This window comes from Strix aluco, chromosome W (genome assembly GCF_031877795.1).
Source record: "Strix aluco isolate bStrAlu1 chromosome W, bStrAlu1.hap1, whole genome shotgun sequence".
Classification (NCBI taxonomy): domain Eukaryota; kingdom Metazoa; phylum Chordata; class Aves; order Strigiformes; family Strigidae; genus Strix; species Strix aluco.
This window is the reverse complement of record NC_133970.1, coordinates 25,292,895-25,318,604: the sequence shown is the minus strand read 5'-3', so window position 1 is coordinate 25,318,604 and position 25,710 is coordinate 25,292,895. Positions and strand designations below refer to the sequence as shown.

At 41.9% G+C, this 25,710-nt stretch overlaps 1 protein-coding gene across 8 annotated transcripts in view; it reads right to left on the bottom strand.

Moving 5' to 3' along the window:
• LOC141917715 (F-BAR domain only protein 2-like) overlaps positions 1-25,710 on the bottom strand; it is a 142,510-nt gene that overhangs the window by 73,630 nt on the left and 43,170 nt on the right. For 7 of the 8 annotated variants that reach the window (XM_074811113.1, XM_074811121.1, XM_074811115.1 and 4 more), the window contains 2 exons: positions 23,735-23,833; positions 22,219-22,315 (listed from right to left, as the gene is read on the bottom strand). In XM_074811113.1, coding sequence (XP_074667214.1) covers positions 22,219-22,315; positions 23,735-23,833 — 196 coding nt within the window. The remainder of the gene's footprint in view (positions 1-22,218; positions 22,316-23,734; positions 23,834-25,710) is intronic. The other variant, XM_074811114.1, reaches the window with a different exon arrangement.

Sequence of the window (25,710 nt, the reverse complement as noted above, 5' to 3'; positions counted from 1 at the left end):
TTTCTCTATGAAGTTAATTTGGAAATTTTAAATACGCTTTCTTAATGATACCTATTAGCTTATTCCATGCTTCACCAAAATGGGCAGTTAATAGACAAGTTCCTTCTCCCCACACACTCCCTCTCCTTTCCCAACATCTACTAGCTGCTTTACTGCAAGAAAGATAAATAACAACCATGGAAACAGCATTCTCTTGCAACAAATTGTTGTAAGAGAAACTGCTTCCATAAAGAAAAGAAGACAGGTCATTGTCATTGAAGACTCTCTCCTGAGAGGAACAGAAGGCCCAATATGCAGACTGGACCCACTTCCTAGGGAAATCTGCTGCCTCCCTTGGGCCCAGCTTAAAGATGTGAAGAGAAGACTTCCTAGCCTGGTATGGCCCTCAGATTATTATCCATTATGGATTTTTCAGGTAAGCAGTGATGAAGTTGCAACAAGAAGTCTGAGGGCAATCAAGAGAGACTTCAGGGCCTTGGGATGACTGGCTAAGAGATCACGAGCACAAGTAGTAATCTCTTCTATCCTTCCAGTTACAGGGAATGATAAGGGAAGAAACAGGAAAAGCCAACTGATCAATACCTGGCTCCAAGCCCGGTGTCACCAGCAGAATTTCGGGTTTTTTGATCATGGGTCAGTCTACATGACACCAGGCCTGCTGGCAATAGACAGGGTGCACCTGTTCCAAAGGGTGTCCTTGTTTCAGCTGGGATAGAGTTAATTTTTCTTCTTAGTAGCTAGAATAGTGCTGTGCTTTGGATTCAGTATGAGATTTGGTATGAGAAGAATAATGATAATACACTGATGTTTATGGTTGTTGCTAAGAGACCAAGGATTTCCCAAATTTCCATGTCCTGCCCATGCGCAGATGTACAAGAACCTGGGAGGGAGCAGAGACAGAGCACTGGACCCAACCTGGCCAATGAAATATTCCATATTATGTAATGTCATGCTCAGTATTATAGAGGAGGGGCAGCCAGGAAGGAGACGGTTCTCTCTTGCTTCTGGGATTGCAATTGTGGGATCTTGGTATTTTGGGATCACTAGCCATGAAGCTGCTGGGTATCAGTTAGCAGGTGCTGAGCAACTGCATTGTCCATTACCCATTTGTACTTTCTGTTATTGTTTTATTTTATTTCAATTATTAAACTGGTTTTATCTCAACCTATGAGTCTCCCTTTACCTCTCCAATATACTCCCCATCCACTGAGCAGGGAAGGGCAAGTGAGCAGCTGTGTGGCATTTGGCTGCCAGCCAGGTTTAAACTATGACAAAGGGGGAAGAGAATCTCTGTGCAGGAGTTAGCAGGGCTCACTGAAAGATCTTTAAATTTGAAGGGGGAACGGGATAAAACTAGAGATAAGCCTGGGGGCAGCATTCCAACATTTGAGGGACAGTGTGCTAGGGAGGTCCTTCAGTCTGCCATCTCAGTGGAGGTAGGGGATGGAGAGCCACACAGCAGTAAAGATGCAAGACTTGTTGATGCGTTAGAAACCACAGAAGCACCTGAGAATGAGCTTTTCCCCAAAAAAGGTGGCAGGGCCAATAGCCCAACTGAAGTGCATCTACAGCAATGCATGCAGCATAGGCAACAAATGAGAGGATCCAGAAGCCACTGTGCAGCAGGAAAACTATGATATAGTTGCAGTCACAAAAATATGGTGGGATGACTCACACAAGTGAAATGCTGCAATGGCTGGCTATAAACTCTTCAGAAGGGATGGGCAGGAAAGGAGAGGCGGTGGGGTAGCCCTGTGTGTTAGGGTGTGTTTTCACTGTCTAGAGCTTGATGATGGCGATGAAAGGGTCGAGTGTTTATGGCTAAGAATCAGGGGAAAGGCCAACAAGGCAGATACCATGGTGGGAGTCTGTTATAGACCACCCAACCAGGATGAAGAGTCAGATGAAATATCCTATAAACAGCTAGGAGAAGTAACATGATTGCTAGCCCTTGCTCTTGTGGGGGACTTGAACTTAGCAGATGTCTGTTGGAAATACAATACAGCAGAGAGGAAACAGTCTAGGAGATTCCTGGAGCGTGTGGAAGAGAACTTCCTGACACAGCTGGTGAGGGAGCCAACTAGGGAAGGTGCCCCACTGGACCTGTTTTTTGCAAACAGAGAAGGACTTACAGGTTCTGTGATGGTTGGAGGCCATCTTGGGCACAGCAATCATGAAATGACAGAGTTTTGGATTCTCAGAGAAGTAAGGAGGGGGTGCAGCAAAACTTCCACCTTGGATTTGGAGAGGGCAGACTTTGATCTGTTTAGGGGCCTGGTTGACAGAGTCCCTTGAAAGGCAGTCCTGAAGGACAAAGGAGTCTAGGAAGACTGGACATTCTTCAAGAAGGATATCTTAAAGGCACAGGAGCAGGCCATCCCTATGTGCTGAAAGATAAGCTGACAGGGAAGAACATCAGTCTGGCTGAACAGAGAACTTTGGCTGGAACTCGGGGGGGGGGGGGGGGGGGGGGGGGAAGAAGTTTATGACCTTTGGCAGGCAGCTCAGGAGGACTACAAAGATGTTGTGAGGTTATGCGGGGAAAAAACTAGAAAGGCCAAAGCCCAACTAGAACTTAATCTGGCTACTGCCGTAAAAGACAATAAAAAAATGCTTCTATTAATGTATTATAGCAAGAAAAGGACAGAGAAGGAGAATGGGTTTCTAAAAGGCAGGGCAGATGAGGGAAAGGCTGTGGATGTTGTTTACCTAGACCTGAATAAAGCATTTGACAACATTTCTCACAGCATTCTCCTGGAGAAACTGGCTGCTCATGGATTGGACAAGCATACTCTTGGCTGGATAAAAAAAACTGGCTGGATGACTGGGCCCAAAGAGTGGTGGTGAATGGAGTTAAATCCAGTTGGTGGCCAGTCACAAGTGATGTTCCCCAGGGCTCAGTATTGGGGCCAGTTCTGTTTAATATCTTTATCAATGCCCCCTCATTAAGTTTGGAGACAACACCAAGTTGGGCAGGACTGTTGATCTGCTTGAGGGTAGGAAGGCTCTACAGAGGGATCTGGACAGGCTGGATCAATGGGATGAGGCCAATTCTATGAAATTCAACAAGGCTCAGTGCTGGGTCCTGCACCTGTGTCACAACAACCCCATGCAACACTACAGGCTTGGGGAAGAGTGGCTGGAAAGCTGCCTGGTGGAAAAGGACCTGGGGGTGTGTCCTGGTTTAACCAGGATAGGGTTAAGTTTCCCCAGCAGTGGGGGGGAGCTCTAGCCGGGTTATTCAGATACCATGCGGACGTCACATCCTGACGCGTCACATTTTCCTGGCGCGGGAGCGCGGTGCACTCGTGGTTTTGTACATCTGGTCCTCTCACTGCTGTATTTGGTAGCTATTTTACTCTGTTCATTGCTATCACTATTACTGTTATTGTTGCTGTTTGTTGTGTTGCTATTGCATTGTTGTATTAAACCTTTCCTTATTTCAGTCCCAGGGCTTTGTATTTCACTCCCTTTGTGAGGGAGGGGCAGTGGCCGCGTGGTCTCAGACCCCGGCAGGGACTAAACCACCACAACTTTGGCGCCCAACGTGAGGCTGGAGAAGACTGAAATAAGGACAAAAGGAGAAGGTGTGTTAGAGCAATCTGTTAGGTGTAATTTTTCTGCTTTTACTTGTATTGTTTGATAAGAAATGTTTGCAATGCTGGACAGTTTGCTTGCGTGGTGGGGCTGGATTAATCCTCATCTCCACTCTGTGCTCCTAGTACTGGTGTTTGTTCTCGGTGGAAAATGTATCAAGGGACTTGTTTTGCTCTACTGGTTACTGTCTGCTTATAATGGGCTCGTTTTGCTGCTTGTGGGGGTGAATCGGTACCTGTTTGCTGTCTGGGCTTTTGTTTGGGGTCTCACCCCCTCTATGGGTGAGCCAGGGGAGATCCTCTCGGTTTTTGAGAGTTTCAGCTATCCCTGGAGCACCCAGGCCAGTGTGCTTGCGGCTCTGTGCTTTCTGAATGTCTGCCAGATCTTGTTTTGGGCCATGCGGTACTTCTCCAACAATAGCACCACCCGGAAACCTGCCCCGAGGGCAGATAGTTATAAATGGCTAGGTGTGTGGGAAAAGATGGGCAAGTGCCTGAGTCAGTGGTCACCCCCAATGCTTTGGGATCTCACTCCCAAACAAGTGCAGAGTCCTGATAAACTGGTGGAGCATTTGGAAAAGGTGTGCTGCCAATCTGACAAACCCCAGGAGATGCAACTCGCTGCGATGTGCTGGGGGCTTGCCCATGCCTACCGTGTCATCTTTAACACTGATCACTGCCCTCAAGGGGGAGAAGGGGCTGCAGGATCTGAAAGTGAACCTGCTGGTACAGCAGCTGGGCCAGGGGGACAGGCAGTGCCAGTATCAGTCACCTCCACCAGCACAGCAGCTGGGCCAGAGGGACAAGCAGTGCCAATATCAGTTGCCCCGATACGGAAAACCAAATATACCAAAAAATCCCCTCGCAGTGTACAGGGTGATGATGAACCAGGCCCATCACGAGAGCAGGAGGAAGAGCCGGAGGTAATCATCCGATCTCTATCCCTCAGTGAGTTGCGAGATATGCGGAAGGATTTCAGCCACCTTCCAGGCAAGCAAATTTGCACCTGGCTGCTCCGATGCTGGGATAGTGGAGCTGCTGGTTTGGAATTGGAGGGGAGAGAGGCCAAGCAGGTGGGACCTTTAGCCAAGCAGGCTGGTATTGACAAGGCAATAGGGAAACAGGCTCAAACCCTCAGCCTTTGGAAGTGACTCCTGCTCGCTGTGAGGGAGAGGTACCCCTACAAGGATGATGCTCTATGTCGGTTAGGCAAGTGGACCGACATGGAGAAAGGCATCCAAAACCTCAGGGAAATGGCTGTGTTTGATATGATCTATGGTGATCTGAATGATGAGCGGTCACCAATGGATCCAGATCAGGCCCCTTGCACACAGCTGATGTGGCGGAAGTTCCTGCAAAGTGGACCAGAGGGACATTCCAAAGCATTAGCAGTAGCGTCCTGGTGGCGAGACACCCAGACTCAGACAGTGGATGAAGTGACTATGCAGCTCCGGCAATATGAGGGAAGTCTCCCTTCCTCTCAACATGCCTGGGTTTCAGCTGTAGAGGAACTGTCTCAGAGGCTCCAGAAAGTGGAAGAGGACATGTCCTACATTCCACCTGCACGGGCTGACGTCTCAGCCATTAGAAGCAGGCCTTTCCCCACCCAAGAGAAGGGCAGTGGAAGGTACACACCACGGGGCACCCTGTGGTTCTTCCTCCGCGACCATGGGGAAAACATGAGAAGGTGGCATGGACAGCCCACTTCCGCCCTAGCTGCACGAGTACAGCAGCTGAAAGGGAAGACCACCATGAAAGGGGAGTCTTCCAAGAGAGATGCAGCTCCAGTGTCCAGTCGGAAATCCCCCAGACAAAATCGAATGGCCAACATTATGCTTGACCCTCTTGAGGGGACCAGGAAGTCATTCTTGCAGGAGTCACTCTTAGATCAAGTGAGTGATGGTGAGCAGGATTAGAGGGGCCCTGCCTCCAGCCAGGTGAAGGAAAGGGATAATCGGATTTACTGGAAGGTGTGGATCCGATGGCCTGGCACATCAGACCCACAAGAATATAAGGCCTTGGTAGACACTGGCGCACAGTGCACCCTGATGCCATCAAGCCACAGTGGGGTTGAACCCATCTGCATCTCCGGGGTGACAGGGGGATCCCAACAGCTGACCCTATTAGAAGCTGAAGTAAGCTTAACTGGGAAGGACTGGCATAAGCACCCCATTGTGACTGGCCCAGATGCCCCGTGCATCCTAGGTATAGATTACCTCAGGAGAGGGTACTTTAAAGACCCAAAAGGGTACCGGTGGGCCTTTGGTATAGCTGCCCTGGAGGAGGTTGAGCAATTGTCCACCTTACCCGGCCTCTCAGAGGACCCCTCGGTGGTGGGGTTGCTTAAGGTTGAAGAGCAGCGAGTGCCAATTGCTACCAAGACAGTGCACCGCCGACAGTACCGTACTAACCGAGATTCCCTGGTCCCCATCCATCAGCTGATCCGTCGACTAGAAAGCCAGAAGGTGATCAGCAAGAATCACTCACCTTTCAACAGCCCTATATGGCCAGTGAGAAAACCTAATGGCGAATGGAGACTGACCGTGGACTACCGTGGCCTGAATGAAGTTACGCCAGCGATGAGTGCTGCAGTGCCGGACATGCTAGAGCTCCAGTATGAGCTGGAGTCGAAGGCAGCCAAGTGGTACGCCACGATTGACATCGCTAACGCGTTCTTCTCCATTCCAATAGCACCAGAGTGCAGGCCACAGTTTGCATTCACTTGGAGGGGTATCCAGTACACCTGGAATCGATTGCCCCAGGGGTGGAACCACAGCTCCACCATTTGCCATAGACTGGTCCATACTGCACTGGAGAAAGGTGGGGCTCCAGAACACCTGCAGTTCATTGATGATATCATTGTATGGGGGGACACAGCTGAGGAAGTCTTTGAGAAAGGAAAGAAGGTAATTGAAATCCTCCTGAAGGCTGGTTTTGCCATCAAGCGACAGAAAGTTAAGGGGCCTGGAAGGGAGATTCAGTTCCTAGGAATAAAATGGCAAGATGGGCGTCGCCACATCCCAATGGAGGTGATAAACAAGATAACAGCCATGGCCCCACCAACCACCAAAAAGGAGACTCAGTCTTTCCTGGGCGCTGTGGGGTTCTGGAGGATGCACATCCCAAACTACAGCCTGATTGTGAGCCCTCTCTACCACGTAACCTGCAAGAAGAACGATTTTAAATGGGGCCCAGAGCAACAACAAGCCTTTGAACAAATTAAGCAGGAGATTACCCAGGCAGTTGCTCTCGGGCCAGTCCGGACAGGGCAGGAGATTAAGAACGTGCTCTACACCACAGCCGGGGAGAATGGCCCTTCCTGGAGCCTTTGGCAGAGAGCAGATGGGGAATCCCGAGGCCGACCTCTAGGCTTTTGGAGCCAGGGATACAAAGGCTCTGAAGCTAACTATACCCTGACTGAGAAGGAGATACTGGCAGCGTACGAAGGAGTTCGAGCTGCCTCAGAAGTGGTCGGCACTGAGACACAGCTCCTCCTGGCACCCCGACTGCCGGTGCTGGGATGGATGTTCAAAGGAAAGGCTCCCTCCACACATCATGCAACAGATGCCACGTGGAGTAAATGGGTTGCGTTGATAACACAACGGGCTCGAATAGGGAACCTCGACCCCCCAGGATTAGTGGAAATGATCATAAACTGGCCAGAGAGCAAAGATGCTGGGATGTCACCAGAACAAGAGGTGAAACGTGCTGAGGAGGCCCCACCATATAACGAGCTGCCAGAGGAAGAAAAACAATATGCCCTGTTCACTGATGGGTCTTGTCGCATTGTGGGAAAACATCGACGATGGAAGGCTGCGGTGTGGCATCCCACACGAGAAACCACTGAAGCTGTTGAGGGACAAGGTGAATCGAGCCAGTTCGCAGAGATGAAAGCCATCCAATTAGCTTTGGAGATTGCTGAGTGAGAAAAGTGGCCGAGGCTCTATATCTACACTGACTCGTGGGTGATGGCAAGTGCCCTGTGGATGTGGTTGCAGCAATGGAAACAGAACAACTGGCAACGCAAGGGCAGACCCGTCTGGGCCACTGAAGTATGGCAGGACATTGCAGCCCGGGTGGAGAACCTCGTTGTGAAGGTGCGCCATGTGGACGCCCATATACCCAAGAGTCGGGCCACTGATGAACATCAACACAACCAGCAGGCAGACCAGGCTGCTAAGATCGAGGTGGCTCAGGTGGACTTGGACTGGCAGCGTAAAGGTGAACTGTTCATAGCCCGGTGGGCCCATGAGACCTCGGGCCACCAAGGCAGAGATGCAACATATAGGTGGGCTCGAGATCGAGGGGTGGACCTCACCATTGACACCATCGCAGAGATCATCCACGGATGTGAGACGTGTGCTGCAATCAAACAAGCCAAACGGGTGAAGCCCCAGCGGAATGAAGATCGATGGATGAAATATAAGTATGGAGAGGCCTGGCAGATCGACTACATCACACTGCCACAGACCCGCCGAGGCAAGCGCCACGTGCTCACAATGGTGGAAGCAACCACTGGATGGCTCGAAACTTATCCAGTGTCCCACGCCACTGCCTGGAATACCATCCTGGGCCTTGAAGAGCGAGTCCTGTGGCGACACGGCACCCCAGAGAGGATTGAGTCGGACAATGGGACTCACTTCCGAAATAACCTCATAGATGCCTGGGCAGAAGAACACGGCATCGAGTGGGTCTACCACATCCCCTACCACGCACCAGCCTCTGGGAAGATCGAGCGCTACAATGGACTGTTAAAAACTACATTGAGAGCAATGGGGGGTGGAACCTTCAAACACAGGGACACACATCTGACAAAGGCCACTTGGTTAGTCAACACAAGAGGATCTGCCAATCGAGCTGGCCTGGCTCAGTCAAACCTTCCACGTGTTGTGGACGGGGATAGAGGCCCTGTGGTGCACATGAGGGACCTGCTGGGAAAAATGGTCTGGGTTAGTCCTGCGCCGGGCAAAGGCAAACCCATCCACGGGATGGTTTTTGCTCAAGGACCTGGGTGCACCTGGTGGGTGATGCAGAAGGATGGAGAGGTCCGATGCGTGCCACAAGGGGACTTGACTGTGGGTGAAAACACACCGTGAGTTATACTGTGCTTTTGTTAATTTTTCCTTGTCAATGCTAATTGCTAAGTGGCAGCTGGATGTGACGCACATGGTATAGACTAAAGGGGTGGATTATGTCCTGGTTTAACCAGGATAGGGTTAAGTTTCCCCAGCAGTGGGGGGGAGCTCTAGCCGGGTTATTCAGATACCATGCGGACGTCACATCCTGACGCGTCACATTTTCCTGGCGCGGGAGCGCGGTGCACTCGTGGTTTTGTACATCTGGTCCTCTCACTGCTGTATTTGGTAGCTATTTTGCTCTGTTCATTGCTATCACTATTACTGTTATTGTTGCTGTTTGTTGTGTTGCTATTGCACTGTTGTATTAAACCTTTCCTTATTTCAGTCCCAGGGCTTTGTATTTCACTCCCTTTGTGAGGGAGGGGCAGTGGCCGCGTGGTCTCAGACCCCGGCAGGGGCTAAACCATCACAGGGTGTTGGTCAACAGCCAGCTGAATATGAGCTGGCAGTGTGCCCAGGTGGCCAAGAAGGCCAATAGCATCCTGGCTTGTATGAGAAACAGTGTGGCCAGCAGGATTAGGGAAGTGATTGTCCCTCTGTCCTCTGCACTGGTGAGGCCACACCTCGAAAACTGTGTTCAATTTTAGGCCCCTCACTACAAGAAAGACATTGAGGTGCTGGAGCGTGTCCAAAGAAGGGCAATGATGCTGGTGAAGGGCCTAGAGAACAAATCCTGTGAGGAGCGGCTGAGGGGACTGGGGTTGTTTAGCCTGGAGAAAAGGAGGCTCAGGGGAGACCTTATTGCTCTCTACAACTACCTGAAAGGAGGGTGTAGGAGGTGGGGGTTGATCTCTTCTCCCAAGTAACAAGTGATAGGAGGAGAGGAAATGGCCTCAAGTTGCACCAGGGGAGGTTTAGATTGGATATTAGGAAAAATTTCTTCACTCAAAGGGTTATCAAGAATTGGAACAGGCTGCCCAGGGCAGTGGTTGAGTCACCATCCCTGGAGGTATTTAAAAGATGTGTAGATGTGGCACTTTGGATATGGTTTAGTGGTGGACTTGGCAGTGTTAGGTTTACAGTTGGACTTGATCTTAAAGGTCTTTTCCAACCTAAATGATTCCATGATTCTACAATTCAGTTAAAGTTCTAAAGCGTCTTTTGATCCTAACTTACTTTTCCTACTTATTTCAAATTAAGGGCCTTTCATCCTTTGGAATCCGAGAAGTTTAAGATGCTAATGGCTGTTGTTAATGAATCCAGAAACATTAAAAAAAACAAAAAGTTTGGCATTTTCCTCCAATCCCCAAAGATGTTTGCTGTTTTTTAAAACTTTGTATTTAACCCACCCCCACCAATACAACATGTTGCACTATTTGCTTGTAGCAAAGGCAAATTCATATGTTTTGCCCTTTTGAGCAGAATAGAGTGAAATTTGTAGTAGTTCTTAATTGTCCTGAGAGTTCTGTTCTGTAACTTCAGATCTCCCAACAGTTCTATTTCCTATATGCCTGCTGTAAAGAGTACCACATTTTGTCTGTGGAGTAGTATTTTTAAACCAAAAAAATTCCAGAAATATATATTTTCTGTGGTGCTTGATGGTGAACCAATTTAGAAAATAGGATAGCTGTGATGAGCTTTTGGTAGCCCATATAATATCTAGTCTCCCATGGGCAGATGGCTTTGCGTCCAAAGAGGTAATAATACTGTAGCCCAGGCAGAAGTGTGTCCTGTGACCACACTGTTTCCCCCTAGAATGAGCTGCAGTCGAGCTGCAGTCTCCTAGCCAGCCAAAAGTCCTTAGGCACACATACTGCTATGGAAGTATACCATCAATAAGGAATTTGGATGCTTTCGCAAGAAGTTCCCCTGCACTGTCCACTGTACTTGTGCATCTGTAAACAAAAACATCTGCACTATCATTGAAAAAAAACAACCAACAAACCAACTTCAAAAAGCTTTCTTCTCTGAACCACCAATATAATCTACCTTTCTGCTTCCTTAATCATTAGATAATACAGTCAAAAACTCCCAGTAGATGGGCATTAATGGAGATTGCCAAACAGGTATAACATATAGATGCAAGTGAAAGCATGCAAACTTATGTGCTGGTATCACAATAACTTTCATAATGGCTACATGGAGATTTTAACGTAGATGCACCACCTCTTCACTATGAGGCAGAAAAGTTCTCTTAACAGACTTATGCTCAATGATTGAAGTATAGACAAAGGCTTAATTCCAACAAGGATTTCAGCTCAAAATCATGAAGGTTAACTGCACTGATACTTTTGTTTACAGAACCTCATGCTGCATAGTCTAACCACCAAAATTTCTGAAGTACACAGATCCACTGCATGTTGCAACATCCAAAGAAAAGCAGTTGTTTCACATTTAAGATGAATTGCTGATGATGGGGACTGAAATAATTCCCCGAAGTAGTCTCTAGAGTCCCTGCCACTTCATAGCCCGAAGCACCAAAAAGGACCATCTAGACATTGCCACACTTCAATAATAATAATCATCATCTGCAGTACTACAGTCAAAGCACTGACATTTCCTTTGGGTTTTTTTTCCTCATAAAATTCAAGAAAACAATGTCAATTGAGAAGGAAGCCTTTTCTCAAGCTTTCATATGAATGTAAAAAAAAAAAAGCAAATATTAGAATCAAAGCAAGACTATGAAAAATAAAAATACTTACCCTAAGTGTCTTAAAATGTAAAAAGTAATAGCGGAGATCTAGTCCAACCCTTGCAAAAGTCTCTGAATTAATGTTCTGTTTTAAGCATGGATAGTTTCAGGCTCAAGATAACTTTTTTAGTCTGGTCTGCCTGTTGTTACATTAAGCTATAGAATGGAAAATCCATAGCTTAAATATCTTCAATATCTGTACACAGACTTGAAAGTAGTATTTGATACTGTACACATGCAGGATAGAAAGAATAACGTAGTGCGTAAATGAAGGTTAGCCTTTATAACAGAAAGATATTCATATCTAGCGGGATTTCAGTCACTTAAGGATACACATACCTAGCTATAAGGATGCTAATGAGAGTTTAGTATTCTACACAAAGGAAGTGGGCCTCAAAAATCAGTGAACTCCTCTAATTGTATATAAACATTCCCACCAAGTGTTATCCTAAAACATTTTCCAAGGCAAGCTGCTGCATCTCACAGCATTCCACTAGTTGGGACAGATACGGACATGAAGAAAAGGCAAATGGATGATGGTTTTATAGACACATGGAAGCAGACAGCTGCTATTTGACAAGAGACTGAAGCAAATAAATCAGAAGTAGGGCAGTTGTTAAGCTTCTGAAAATGAGGAAGCTTTAGTTTGCCAGAACAGAAGAAGGGAAAGGTAATTTCAATAAATGGATAGTTTTGAATTTAAATAATCTAACCATGTACAATAAGTGACACTGGCTTAAAATAAGCAACAGTGAGTCTGCAGCTCAGGATGCATCTCAGACTGAGAAAATATATGTACTGTTTCTCTTGTTACAAGAGACATGTGAGTATGTGGACTTTCATGACACTAAAAGACAAAGTGGATGGCTAGCAATAAGGAGATACTGATCGTATTCAAAGATGAATGAAGAAAATATAATTACACTGATACAGTTGCACTGTTAATTATAATACAGTACCTACTACATATTTAGCCCACATCGATGGGAATAGTATTTTCAGACTATACACAAGGCAACTATAGAAGAGGGTTTATAAATAAAAACCTTACACCTGCTACTTAATTTATCTACAAAGTGACACTAATTGTCTTGAAGACAGTAAAGTTCTTTGTCAACTACCTTGAAAACAGTTACAAAACCTATCTCTAGTATACTATGAGTCAGTCATTGGGAAGATAAAGTTTTGCTAGGGTCAAAAGAATAAAATAATTTGTAGGAAGAAAAACATAGTATTATGTCATACCCTAAAAAAGAGCCCTCAGTAAGTATATCAATGAACTGGAAAAATCCTGCCCAGCTAAAAAGGTAAACAAATAAAAAAGTCAACTAAAAATTGTTTTGCATTTGTATCTGCTCCTTTCTACTTTAAGGAAGGGTATGCATGACAGAAAGAAATGTTATTCCACCCAAGCATATATTTTTCACAGAATCATCTAGGTTGGAAAGGACCTTGAAGATCATCCAGTCCAACCATTAACCTAACACTGACAGTTCCCATCTACACCATATCCCTAAGTGCTATGTCGACCCTACTCTTAAACACCTCCAGGGATGGGGACTCCACCACGTCCCTGGGCAGCCCATTCCAACGCCTAACAACCTGTTCTGTAAAGAAATACTTCCTAATATCCAGTCTAAACCTTTCCTGGCGCAACTTGAGGCCATTCCCTCTTGTCCTATCACTTGTTACTTGGTTAAAGAGACTCATCCCCAGCTCTCTGCAACCTCCTTTCAGGTAGTTGTAGAGGGCGATGAGGTCTCCCCTCAGCCTCCTCTTCTCCAGACTAAACAACCCCAGTTCCCTCAGCCGCTCCTCCTACGACATGTGCTCCAGACCCTTCACCAGCTTCGTTGCCCTTCTCTGGACACGCTCGAGTCATTCAATGGCCTTTTTGTAGTGAGGGGCCCAAAACTGAACACAGTAATTGAGGTGCGGCCTCACCAGTGCCGAGTACAGGGGCAAGATCACTTCCCTGTCCCTGCTGGCCACACTATTTCTGATACAGGCCAGGATGCCATTGGCCTTCTTGGCCACCTGGGCACACTGCTGGCTCATGTTCAGCCGGCTGTCAATCAACACCCCCAGGCCCCTCTCTGACTGGCAGCTCTCCAGCCACTCCTCCCCAAGCCTGTAGCGCTGCTGGGGGTTGTTGTGGCTGAAGTGCAGCACCCGGCATTTGGCCTTATTGAAACTCCTCCAGTTGGCCTCAGCCCATCGCTCCAGCCTGTCCAGGTCTCTCTGCAGAGCCTCCCTACCCTCGAGCAGATCAACACTCCCACCCAACTTGGTGTTGTCTGCAAACTTACTGAGGGTGCACTCGATCCCCTCGTCTAGATCATCAATAAAGATGTTAAACGGCAGAGGCCCCAAAACCGAGCCCTGGGGGACACCACTTGTGACCGGCCGCCAACTGGATTTAACTCCGTTCACCACAACTCTTTGGGCCTGGCCATCCAGCCAGTTTTTTACCCAGCAAAGCGTGCGATCATCCAAGCCTCGAGCAGCCAGTTTCGCCAGGAGAATGCTGTGGGAAACGGTGTCAAAGGCCTTACTAAAGTCAAGGTAGACAACATCCACAGCCTTTCCCTCATCCAATAAGCAGGTCACCCTGTTGTAGAAGGAGATCAGGTTTGTCAAGCAGGACCTGCCTTTCATAAACCCATGCTGACTGGGCCTGATCATCTGGTTGTCCCGCATGTGTTGTGTGATGGTACTCAGGATGAGCTGCTCCATCAGCTTCCCGGGCACCGACGTCAAGCTGCCAGGCCTGTAATGTCCCAGATCATCCTTCCAACCCTTCTTATAGATGGGCATCACATTGGCCAATTTCCAATCTGTCAGGACCTCCCCGGTCAGCCAAGACTGCTGGTAGATGATGGAAAGCGGCTTGGCGAGCACCCCAGCCAGCTCCTTCAGCACCCTCGGGTGTATCCCCTCCGGTCTCATAGACTTGTGTGTGTCTATGTGATGCAGTAGGTCACTGACTGTCTCCTCCTGGATTGCAGCAGGAGATTAACTACATGTAATTTTCAATAACTGGAAACACTCAGGCACTCAAAAAAAAATTTCTGCCCTTCCCCCCCATCTCAAGGGATCAATTTACACACATGCATGCATACATATTAACATATCTTTTTCAAGCAAAAGCTTTTAAAAATACTCCATAAATCTGTACTTCTAGTTACAAATAAAACAACAAGCCATATTATTGTTTTTGATAAAAACAAAAGTTTGTCTCAGTGTAAATCATGCATGAAAGGTCAATTTTTTTTTAAAAACTGCATATGCTTCACACACTGTTTTAAATGGCAAAGCTTTGCATTCCTGGCTCAGTGTCAGCTGACAGCTCAGCTGGATATCAATGCACATTCTGACACCCCCCACCCCCACCCCCACCCCGCTGCGTGTCACTTCTGAATTGTTTCTGCAATAGAAAATTTATTCAACCTTTCTCTCAAATTCAGCAGACCAACCATCATTCTACTATTTAATCATAGCAGAACAGGTCATTTTTCTGACAGCACAAAGGCAGCAATTCCTGATGAACATCTTGATACAAGTGGAATTTTGACTGTTTTAGCCTCAATTAATTCTGCTGTCAAAACAAATGACTGCTTTCAGTGTTCAGATGTTAAGCTGCATCCCAAAGGTCAATTCTGTAAATACACAAGCATATAAAGCAATCTTTTTCTTGCTATTATCTGATCTTGTTTCACATTTATCAAAAATTTTCAAGCTTTCAAATTTAGAAACCAGGAAACGAAAATATATTTTCTCAACATTACTGTTTTTAACACCAACTTCCCATTTTTATTGCCTGTTCAAAAAAAAGAGAAGTGTTTTTCTAAAATGATAAGGAGGATTTAATTTTTCCCTGGAAAAGGACTTCTTTATTCTAGAATTAAAAAGAAGGAACAAAACCAAATTCAAGCACAGCTTATTTGTAGGAATGCAGAATAAAGATGAATGGCTGTTATCACCTTTGAGGGAAATAACAGATTTATGGTATATTTATCATGCTAGTACCAGGCTGTCTCTAGCAAAAGTTAGTTTGGGGATTCAGTCAGCACTACTTCACCAAAAAAATAAGGGACAAAAAAAAAAAACAATTGGCCTGATAACAGGCCAATCTAAGGGGAAAATATTGAAGTAATACTGGTAAAAGTGTATCTTAAATCTAATTCTGCAAATACACAGTTCCACTACAATAATCACTGAATTTCTGACTACTTTTTGCTACATCCTCAGGCTTATATATCAGCCTAGCTGATATATAGTTGCTAGAGATGCTTAAGACTTGAACAAATCCTCCTGGTTTTTAAATTCATGTTGCAAAAAAGAAAACTATAGTATGGTAGCGTAACCAACTACAATTATCAATAGCAACATGTGTAGCATTTCCAAAGAAAGACTTTTTTTGGATGAAGAAATTAACACACAAAGAGCGCATCCACTAAACAAGCAATCAATTCTAACCCTGATTCTGTTACTAGGCTTCCAGCCCTGCACTCAGTTCACTAGATCAAAGAAAACATTATTCATCTTGGGCTCCTCAGGTACTGTGGGTACAAGCTCTGTGAATACAGCAAGCACGCTACTCTCAAGGGGCAGTACTTCCCTGTGGCTTAGGGAAAAACAAAGTAGAAAAGGATCATAATCTGAGTAGTTTTAAAATAATTATTATCAATTAAGATGCTTATCAGGAGCAAGGAGAGAGCAGATTATGCTCTCTAAGCTAAAAAGGTGGCAAACATGCTCAGTTACAAAGAATTTTTATTGCTCAGATAACACAAGAACTTTCAACAAGAGATATTATATACATACCCAAGGCAAAGTTTAGTGATCCAGGCAGCCTACAACACCTGAATATGATAACAAACACTGGAAGTTGCAGTCATAATTTATGAAAGCATGAGGTTTGTGAGCAGCAGAATTAACATGAGCTAGGACACCAACCTGCAGAACACTATGTTCCTCAAAGTCCCATCAGCCACATCACCCCCAGCCCCTTTCTCATCCTTTTCAACTCCTCTTTACACTTCAACTTCATCCCATATTTCCTTTCTGGCTGAATAAACAAGACACAAGATGTAGCTGGTTTTGAACTGCCCACAGGCTAGGTGGCTAGCCAACATACACACATACAAACACATACTCAGCTGCCTGCTGACTCTCCAAATGAGTAACTCATATAATTACAACTACCTTGCCCTTAAATGGCATGACTAATTTGGGTCCTCCTCTACCTATCTCCTCATTTTTATAAAATCTTTGCAATGTCTAACTTTTCCATCAAATTGTGTCGAAAGTAGCAAAGTTTTGTGAAAGCTACATGGGTGGGTGTGGAAAAAATAGTAAAAAACAGGAGGACTGCAGAAGTCTAGTCTATAAATACAAGTATCTGTAACAAACAGCTCTGCCTGACTGCATGGTGTGTGCAATTCACCTGCTGAAGGCAGAACATGCAAGTATGCAGTGATAAAACTATACAGAGACATTCAAGTAGTTTTCTTCTTAAAGAAGAGTCAACTAAGATTTTTGGAACACTAGACATTAAATTATAGCCCTCATCTTTAAAGACTGCTTCAAAGAATCACACCTTTTTAACAGTCACATATTGTCCCTGTAAACCAAGAGTATGGTTTCTTACTGAAGTCCTGAATTTAAACCCAAGAAATCTTTGGAGATTAAGACCTTTAATGAGACCTGTTTCCTAAAGAGAAAAGAGAGGATAATAGTATCCAAAATACAGTATCGAAAAGATATAGACCTAAGATATAATATCCAAAATTTTTTCAGATAGGCAAAAGTGCTCTCCATGGGAATTATACATTTTCTTGCTTTGTAGCATTTTGAAAGTGCTTTTGTATTGTACAGAAGATTCAGCTTGTGAGGAAAGAGTGAAAATAATACGTGCCAAACCACCTCTCCATCCCACCTGTAAAATGGGAAACATTGATTAGCATATGACAGTTTCCATATATGCGCCAGCAATAACCAAAAAAAGGCAATGTGAAATTCTTCCTGGCGTGATTTTTCTGCAGCTCATGAGGAATACATGAGACACTTGGGGTGGGGGGGAGTTGAACTGTTATACTCTTTTTATAGAAACTCCCCTTCCCCCAAAAGGGGCAACCAATAGAGAAAATTCTTCAAAACAAATCCGTTTCAACATTGTACACAAAGAACGGTTAAACTTGGGATAGTCTAACAATCATTTAATCCAAGCACCAGATAGAAAAGTGTATATGTTAAACATACCTGTAAGAAAGCATCAATTTCCATTTTAGGCTTTTTGGCAATATTTAACAATTTCACACATATTAAGTTAGAGTTGATAGCTAAACAAGATGGAAAATGTCTGTGTAGCTAGCTCAATTAGCTACTGCTTTAACATTTTTCCTCTTTTCCTACCCCCATACTATTCAGGCAACAGGTCAAGGTGTACCCCACTGTACCTTCTATTACCAAAACAGACAAATCGAAATCCATCATTTAAAAATGGAATTACTGATGCAGAAGGCCACCCAGGTGATCTATGACAACTAAGACGACAATAAAAACATACTGAAGACAAAGCAGCCAAGATCCTGCACTTCCTGAGGACCATCATGGACAAAGTCAAATGCAAGTCAAGTGAGAATTCCTTTTCAAATGCTGAAATAAATATTCTTGTTCAAGAAAGAGTATGACATACAGACCCAGTTGACCCAGACAGTCAATCAGTACAGAAGTTGTCCAATGGTAGTTTGCCCTGATATAAAGTACTACCACACTACAGTATTATGGTCAATGAAATTGTGAGTTAATTAGAAGCAGGACCCTGTGCAGCACAACTTAGTGACCAATATAAGAATACTGTATGTACAGTTTAAGATTTATTTCAATTTTATTAGAAAAGTAGAATATGAGAGAAGGTAGAAGGTTTTAAATTTGTTTTTAAGTCCAACTTCAGCTTTCTGTGTTTGCTTTCTCTAGTTTAAAACAACATTTTTCCTCAAAAAGCTTGTTAGAAAATTCAAGCCATTGCTCTTCTCTAACATTGCAGTCTATTTATGCAGAAATTAATGAAAACAAATTATCTAAATTTAGCTCCTGTTCCTGACTTCTTGGAAAATGCAGCACAGCTGAGTCTTCTCATTTGGTCTTCAAAGGTACCTTCTGAGTAAAACTCTGTAGTGGGCAAAAACTAATACAGGGGGACACGCACCGTTTCCCACATATGAGAAAAGGGTACAGTAATTTAGTAGCTAAAAAAGGAAAATCATTCATGACCAACTACAGCTATATAGACATTCACAAATATCTTTAAATATATTATATATTACCTTGCCCATTTCAGACATAAGATCTTACAAGAACACGAGTTCATACTTCCTAGCAGTTTCTATTTCATGCGGAATCAACTTTTCATACTGGAACAAACCAAATTGTTTTTATGAATTATTATTAGATTACGTAAATAAAGCTAGAAGTCATTGATATGTCATTAAACTGGAATACACATAATCTCCATTATATACTTTGGGTGGAAAAGTAGACATTTTCTGTCATGTCATAAATGAATTTCCCAAGGAACAAGGAGCAGAAGCCTATTCATCCAAAGTGGCCAACAACAGTTTTGATCAACACTGCAGGACCATGAGTGACAGAAGTATCTTCCAACCAATGGTATCAAACCTGCTATTAGACCAAATAGCAGCAACATATAAGCTTTAGGAAACAGTTCAGAAAAATTAAATTCTGACCTGAAGCCTGACTGGTTATTACAGGTCCTGCCACTGTGGGGATTTGGATGGATTTCCTGCTAGGAAATCGGCATGTGAGCAATCCTGCATAGGAGCAAGACTGGCAAAGCCTCAGCTTTGGCAAGGATGTGACGAGGGACTGACCCTGGAAGAATAAGGAAGAGCCCAGGAAGTTAAACAACTTCAGGGTGTTGGTCTGGGCAGAGAAGAAGTTTGTACAATGTCGATGTGGCAGTTCTCATCCAATCAGAAGAGAGCTTAAGGAGCATGTGCAAAGCTAACTGTCCAATCAGAAAGAATTGTACCATGTGATTGTATCTTGTGATTCTCACCTGCATTATAAAAGGCTTGTCCACCATATTAAAGTAGGCATTGCTTAATCACTGTGTGATCATTCGTATGTGTGTAGCTCCCGCACTGCCACCTCTCTCTCTTTTTCAATGTTTTACATTTAAGTGATTTCCCCCCACACTTAAAAAATTAAAATATTTGCAACTGAATGTATGTGCCTATTTTTTTAATGGTTAATGGAAGTAAGAAAAAAATAATGAAAACTTCTTCAAATATGGTATTAATACTAAATGTTTAAAAAAATATTTGAAGTAAATTCAGTAAGAATTCGGTGATAAAGCTGACTAGGTAAGTTATTTAGATAGCAGTTAAAAAAAGCCACTGTAAGGAAGTCGATAAATGAAGTTAAACTCACAAAGCATTACTGATTGAAAGAAATGTTATTTGTACTAGAAAAACAGTGTGTTAAACTCAAGAAGTCCCTGTAAATTAAGACTTCAGGTGACAGAAATTAGTCATCAGAGGGAGCCCATATAATCTGGTATAAAGGACATCACTGTACAAAGAGAAATTGCAGATGTGCAGATGAGAGCTTAAGTAATTGCCTATGTCTAGAAACCTTTATTGTAAATTGTTTATAATCTACACAATAAACCAGCCTTCCTCAGTAGTTCCTTTCAGATTCATTCTCATTTTTTACAGATATAAATAAAATGAAGTAAACTCTGCTATGAAGTACTATAACAAGAGCTAGAATATACTGTAATAATCTAAAATACTTTGTTATGCATTATTCTTTTATTTTATTTTTTCTCAGAATTCAGTATTTCAGAATGCAGCCCACCAACTAATTCAGTATATTAGTCCACAAATAATATAGAAGGGAGAAGGCCTTTTATACACTGAATACTTAGATTTATCCAAGAAGCCATTTCCTTCTCCACCCTAATTAGTAAATTCACACCACAGAAAGACTTCTAACATTTGCTCCATGAGTTAAAATACATTTCTATCAAGAACAGTTCTCAACTGCAGAAAAGTATTTTACACACACACACACTGGATGTTTCCATTTCATTCTCAGAAGAGTGATACCTCAACTTTGCCTTCCAAATCTTTTTAATAGTCAAAGCTATATGATTTTAAGTTAATAAAATGAATATAATAGAAGCAGTAACCATAATTAACATCACTAGCAGTCTGCTTCTAGTCTCTAATCTTTGACACTTCACAAATTCTTGTGAATTTGTATTCTTTTGCTGCTGAATTTGTCTATGCTTTCCTCTGCACCACGACTGCTTTACAAAGTTGATATCAATACAATAATTTCACTCTGTAAAAGAAAATTCAAGGTGCATACATTTCCACACTAAAAATGTAATTTTTCCTTAAAATATTTTTGCTATTAAAATAGTTATAGGATTGAAGAAATGAAATTTACTATGGCAAAAGCTTTTATTTGACCCCAGGGAATACAAATGGGATTTGAAGAACCCCATAAAGCAGCAAATAAGCGCACAGTGTGTATAACATCTCCTACTAAATTATAAAGTCTTATTTTTCTTATGATTACTATGTTGCCTAGCAAAAAACCACATTATTAATGTGGATGACCTGAAGTGCACAGTACTCTAGGATACATTATAGCAAGGGTCTTTGTAACCCAGGGAGTGAGGATCCTAAATGCAAGATGGAGATCCCTAGCTACGACATCTCAGCAATAGATAATCAAAGAAGTATGAACACTGAATTTTCACATGTATTTACCCTGACTTTAGATCAACTGAACTTGAACCCCTGAAGTTCATACTTTTTCTTTCTTACTCTTTATTGAAAAATTGTAAAATATACAGGAAACATTTGAAAATTTTCCATATACAATCTTATCTCATCCCACTCAGGTATCAGCATTAGCAGATCAGAGAGAATATGAAACAATGTTATGTTAAAAACACCTCACAGAGGCACCGTAAGACACCTAGTATCCATATTTAACAATTCAATATAAATTCTCAAGATCTACTCTGCTATGTACATCCTTGCTCTGAAAAAAAAATCGTGCTTCTGTACTAGAAGACAGAGATGCTAACCAAGAGTCCCAATGCTCAAAGAAAAATGGTACTAGTGAATTCCTGTACTCACACCCCTAGCGACCATGGACTCCTGCCCAAATATTAAAGTGAACTCTATATTTTTCCTATGTTAGATACACAGTACTGTCTTTTAGTGCCAATCCAGGAAAGTCTTATACACCATAACCAACAAGCAGTACTTTCAGAAAGTACTATTCAATGTGCTGCTTATTAAAGGAAACAAAATTATGCATGTTAATAGATTGTAAGCTAACCAAATAAACTGATGCAACTGTTGCAACAGTTCTATAAGTAGCTCTACAGATATTTGTTCTGAATATATCAATGAATTTATACTAAATAAAGTTTGGAAATATAATTTATGTAGAAGCACATAGCAGAGGTAAGTTTGTGCAAGGAACTTCAGTTTCTTGACAAATTTCACTGATGTACCAAGGAGCAGTATAGTTTAAGAGCTTCCTCAAAGGTCTACATAGAGGTACTCAGAGCTATAAAATGCTATGCTTTATGAACACAAATACTACACTTACATAATAAATTATGTTGTTAAACTTCTATGAACCACTTAATATAAAAGCTAATGAATTCTGAGAATTTGAAAATTTAATTACATTACCACTATAACACATTAACAAGTAGGGTTTGACCTTTTATTAGGAGTAGAAAGCTACAGTTTTTAAATTAACATTTCCTACTTTGTTATTTTTAATCTCTTACCAGGTCTTTCCTTGCCAGTTCCTTTTGACTCAGCAAATTTCTGTATTAAACTCTCAACTGTAGTATTTGTCATGTTATTAATAAACTCTTCATGCACCTTCAAAAAAAAAAACCACACTGGTTTTAAAATTCCTTTTGTGTAGTAATTGAAAGTATGTAATTAACTTCAAAAAGTGTTTTTCTCTAGAGTTAAGGTTCAAAATACTTACCTCTAAAATATATTACAGGGCTTCCAAAAATCAACAGGCATTTTACCAAGGAAATCCCTTCTTTACTTTAGTATTAGCAAGTATGCATATGATACAGATACAAATAAGGAATGAAAGAATGCAGCTTGATAATGGGTCTAGGATTTACTTCCATTTCTTCTATCTAAACCACTTTTGTAATCCATAATTTTCTGAATGTCAGCAACACATCCCACTATAACATCAGGAAGACAAGCAGTCTCTTCAGACAGCACCAGTATAAGGGTGCGAACTGTTACCACTGTATTATCATAGTTCCCACCTGATTGAGTAAAAGCATTACTGTTGTAATGTTTTTTGGTCTGACATAGGAACAACCACACGTTGTTAATAAGTTTTTCCAACAAGGCAGTATGTATATGCTTTAGAAATAAGTGTCATGACCCTTGCAATCACCATTCATTAGCAGAAAATCTCAAAACTGAGGAAAACAGTGACCCAAATTAAGTGTAAATAATTTCAGTGTAAACATTTCAGAACATCAAAACATTAAGGACTACTTATAAGGATTATTCAACGAACTTGCATCTAAAGAAAAGATACTATACAAGCTTTTAACACTGTTACCGAAGGTCTTTTGCTCATAAAAAACAAAGTATATAAAAAATTTTGAAGCTTTTCAGACCAATATAATTTCAAGGTTTAAAGAAAAGCACAAGTATCCTGAAATGTGTGAAATGGGTGCTAATTAATATTTAGGGAACAGAACTTTGAAATACACTAACAATTCTCCCAACTGTCAAAAAATTTTGTTTTCTGTTAACACAAAATTTAACAATTATTCAGCCTTATTCTGTAAAATTCATGATACTGAACTTATAAATGCACCAGGAAGCAGTAAAAAAAAACTTATGTTGAATTTAGATATTAAAAAGATTTCCAATACAATGAACAAAATTAGAGAATGATCTATTTCATAAAAAATTTCAGAGAGGCTTGAACAACAAAACAGAATACACATATAGAAACATCACAAAAGACCAAAACAGCAATTTAGCAGATATTCAAATCTCCTTCAAACATCTCATAAACAAGTTCAGTACTCGCATAATGTTTGATACCTGTGGTAAGAGGAACCACATCTCTTTGAAAGCCTTTTGAATTCTGTGGATCATTTCTGTTTACCTCTTACTCACACTGGTTTAAAAAGTTACTATCATTTGAAAGATGAGATCTTGTAATTACCACAAACACAGTAAGAAACGTTTAATTTAATAGTTAAGAAAAATATGTAGCATGATCCAAACAAACGATAATATAAAAGTTACCTCTCCTATTTGTAAATGAATTTCTTTTATGGTATTTGACAATGATTCTATAATCTCTTTCACGTGATGAAGGTGTGTTTCTTCAATGTCTTGAAACTTCTGTAAACCAATACAAACAATTATTCATAAAGAAAATATTTCTTGAAATACTAAACCTTAAATTTCAATAAATATACTAAACTGAAAAACAAAATTGTGTTTTTCTGATTTTAATCATGGTAACTACAGTGTTTAAGAAAGGAAGGTGAAGAATTCAGAGTTACAAAATAACTTACTTGATATTATCCTTTTGGAACCATTACCCAACTTTTTTACTTACTCTTTAAACCTTCGTCTATCTTGATTTTTTTAAAAGTTTGACCTATTTCTACCAAAAGAAAATAGGGTTGGAGGGTGTTTTAAAAAAAAACCAAACAAACAAAAACCCACAACTTTTTTCCCCATAACTGAAGCATTTTGTTTTTTCATCTAACCTCAGAAATCCTATTTCTGGATCTGTTTTGCACCTCATCCTCATCACCTTCTCTTCCTGCTCACAATATACACATGCTTTCTCTTTCTCTAGTTAAATCTATATCCTTTGCTTCTTTAAATGCAATTCATTTGTTTGATCTTTAAACTCACTGTATAAAAGCTTTGCAGTTTGTCTGGAATTTGTCCTCCTGTTCCATCTTACCCAAGCTTCCACCTGACACCCCCTTTAAAACCATTTCCAGCATCTCTAATGACCCCTTCCTAGCCAAAGATCAGAACTAAAAATGTCCTCATCCTCCCCAACAGTCAACCATAATCATCTTGAAATCTGTATTTACTCCTGCTGTGTCCTAGTTGTCTTCCTACTTCTATAACTGTTCAAATGTTGAAGCACCACTTCATCCTCTCTCCACTTTTTCCAGGGTTCTCTGAAGACCATCTCTCCACATTTCACACCCCCTGGTACTCTGATTCAAACACAAATACAACTCCATAGAGACAAGTCAAATATCTCAACTTCTAAACTCTCAATATTTCTTTTGCCATACTTATATGTCTCTCTAGCCATCAAACAAGCAGATTAAAATGATTTTTTCCCTCAAGCAGCCTTCCTCTTAATTACAGAGGATACGATCACCCTCTGTAGCCTATTCTATGACATTACTTCTTTTACTGACTGCCTGATTACATAAACTATATTATTTTGCTTTCAAAGCTATCTATAGTCCATCTCTATAATATCTGCTCTCAATCACTATCAGGGTGTCAACACCTAAAGTCAACTTTTGAGATTATGCCAATGCCACTTCCTTTGTGTTTGGTTTGAGCTCCCTATAAAACTCTGCAAAACATTCTCCTTTAAACCCTTCCCTATAATGCATATAAAAACAGCTGGCCATTCAGAGATACTTTTTTTGTCTCATGTCAGTGGACAGCAACACTTCCTCTTGATTGTTTCCTTATTTCTTGTTTATTGTTTTATACTTAAGATTTAATGTCTTTGAAGTAGAAGCCATCTTGGGGTCAGACCCACAAAGGGGTCTGATCAAAGACTAAAGCTATCTAGGTACTATAATACAACCACATCATTCATATCACAGATATAATTATTAACCAAATTGTTCACTTTCACTTTTGAAAGATCAGTCCATTTTGAAAAGTTGTACTGAAATGAATCTGTAATGTTAATGACCCAACAAATGCAAGTCAATTCTTAGCATTTTCAGCTAAAATAAAAATGAAAAAAAATCAACAGGATCTTTATCTATCCAACTCAGTATACACAGTTTAAATAAGCATTATTTCTTTTTAAACATGTACATTTTCCTGTAAGTTTTAAAATGTGAAGAATTATTACTCATTCTTGAACTTTATTTATATGCAGACTGCACAACAGCAAAGTTATCCAGTCAACTGCACTCAGTTCTAGTTAAGACAGGACTTTCAAAGAATAACTTAGCACTTTCAGCTATTTGATCCATTCCAATAACTGTGCTATGTGA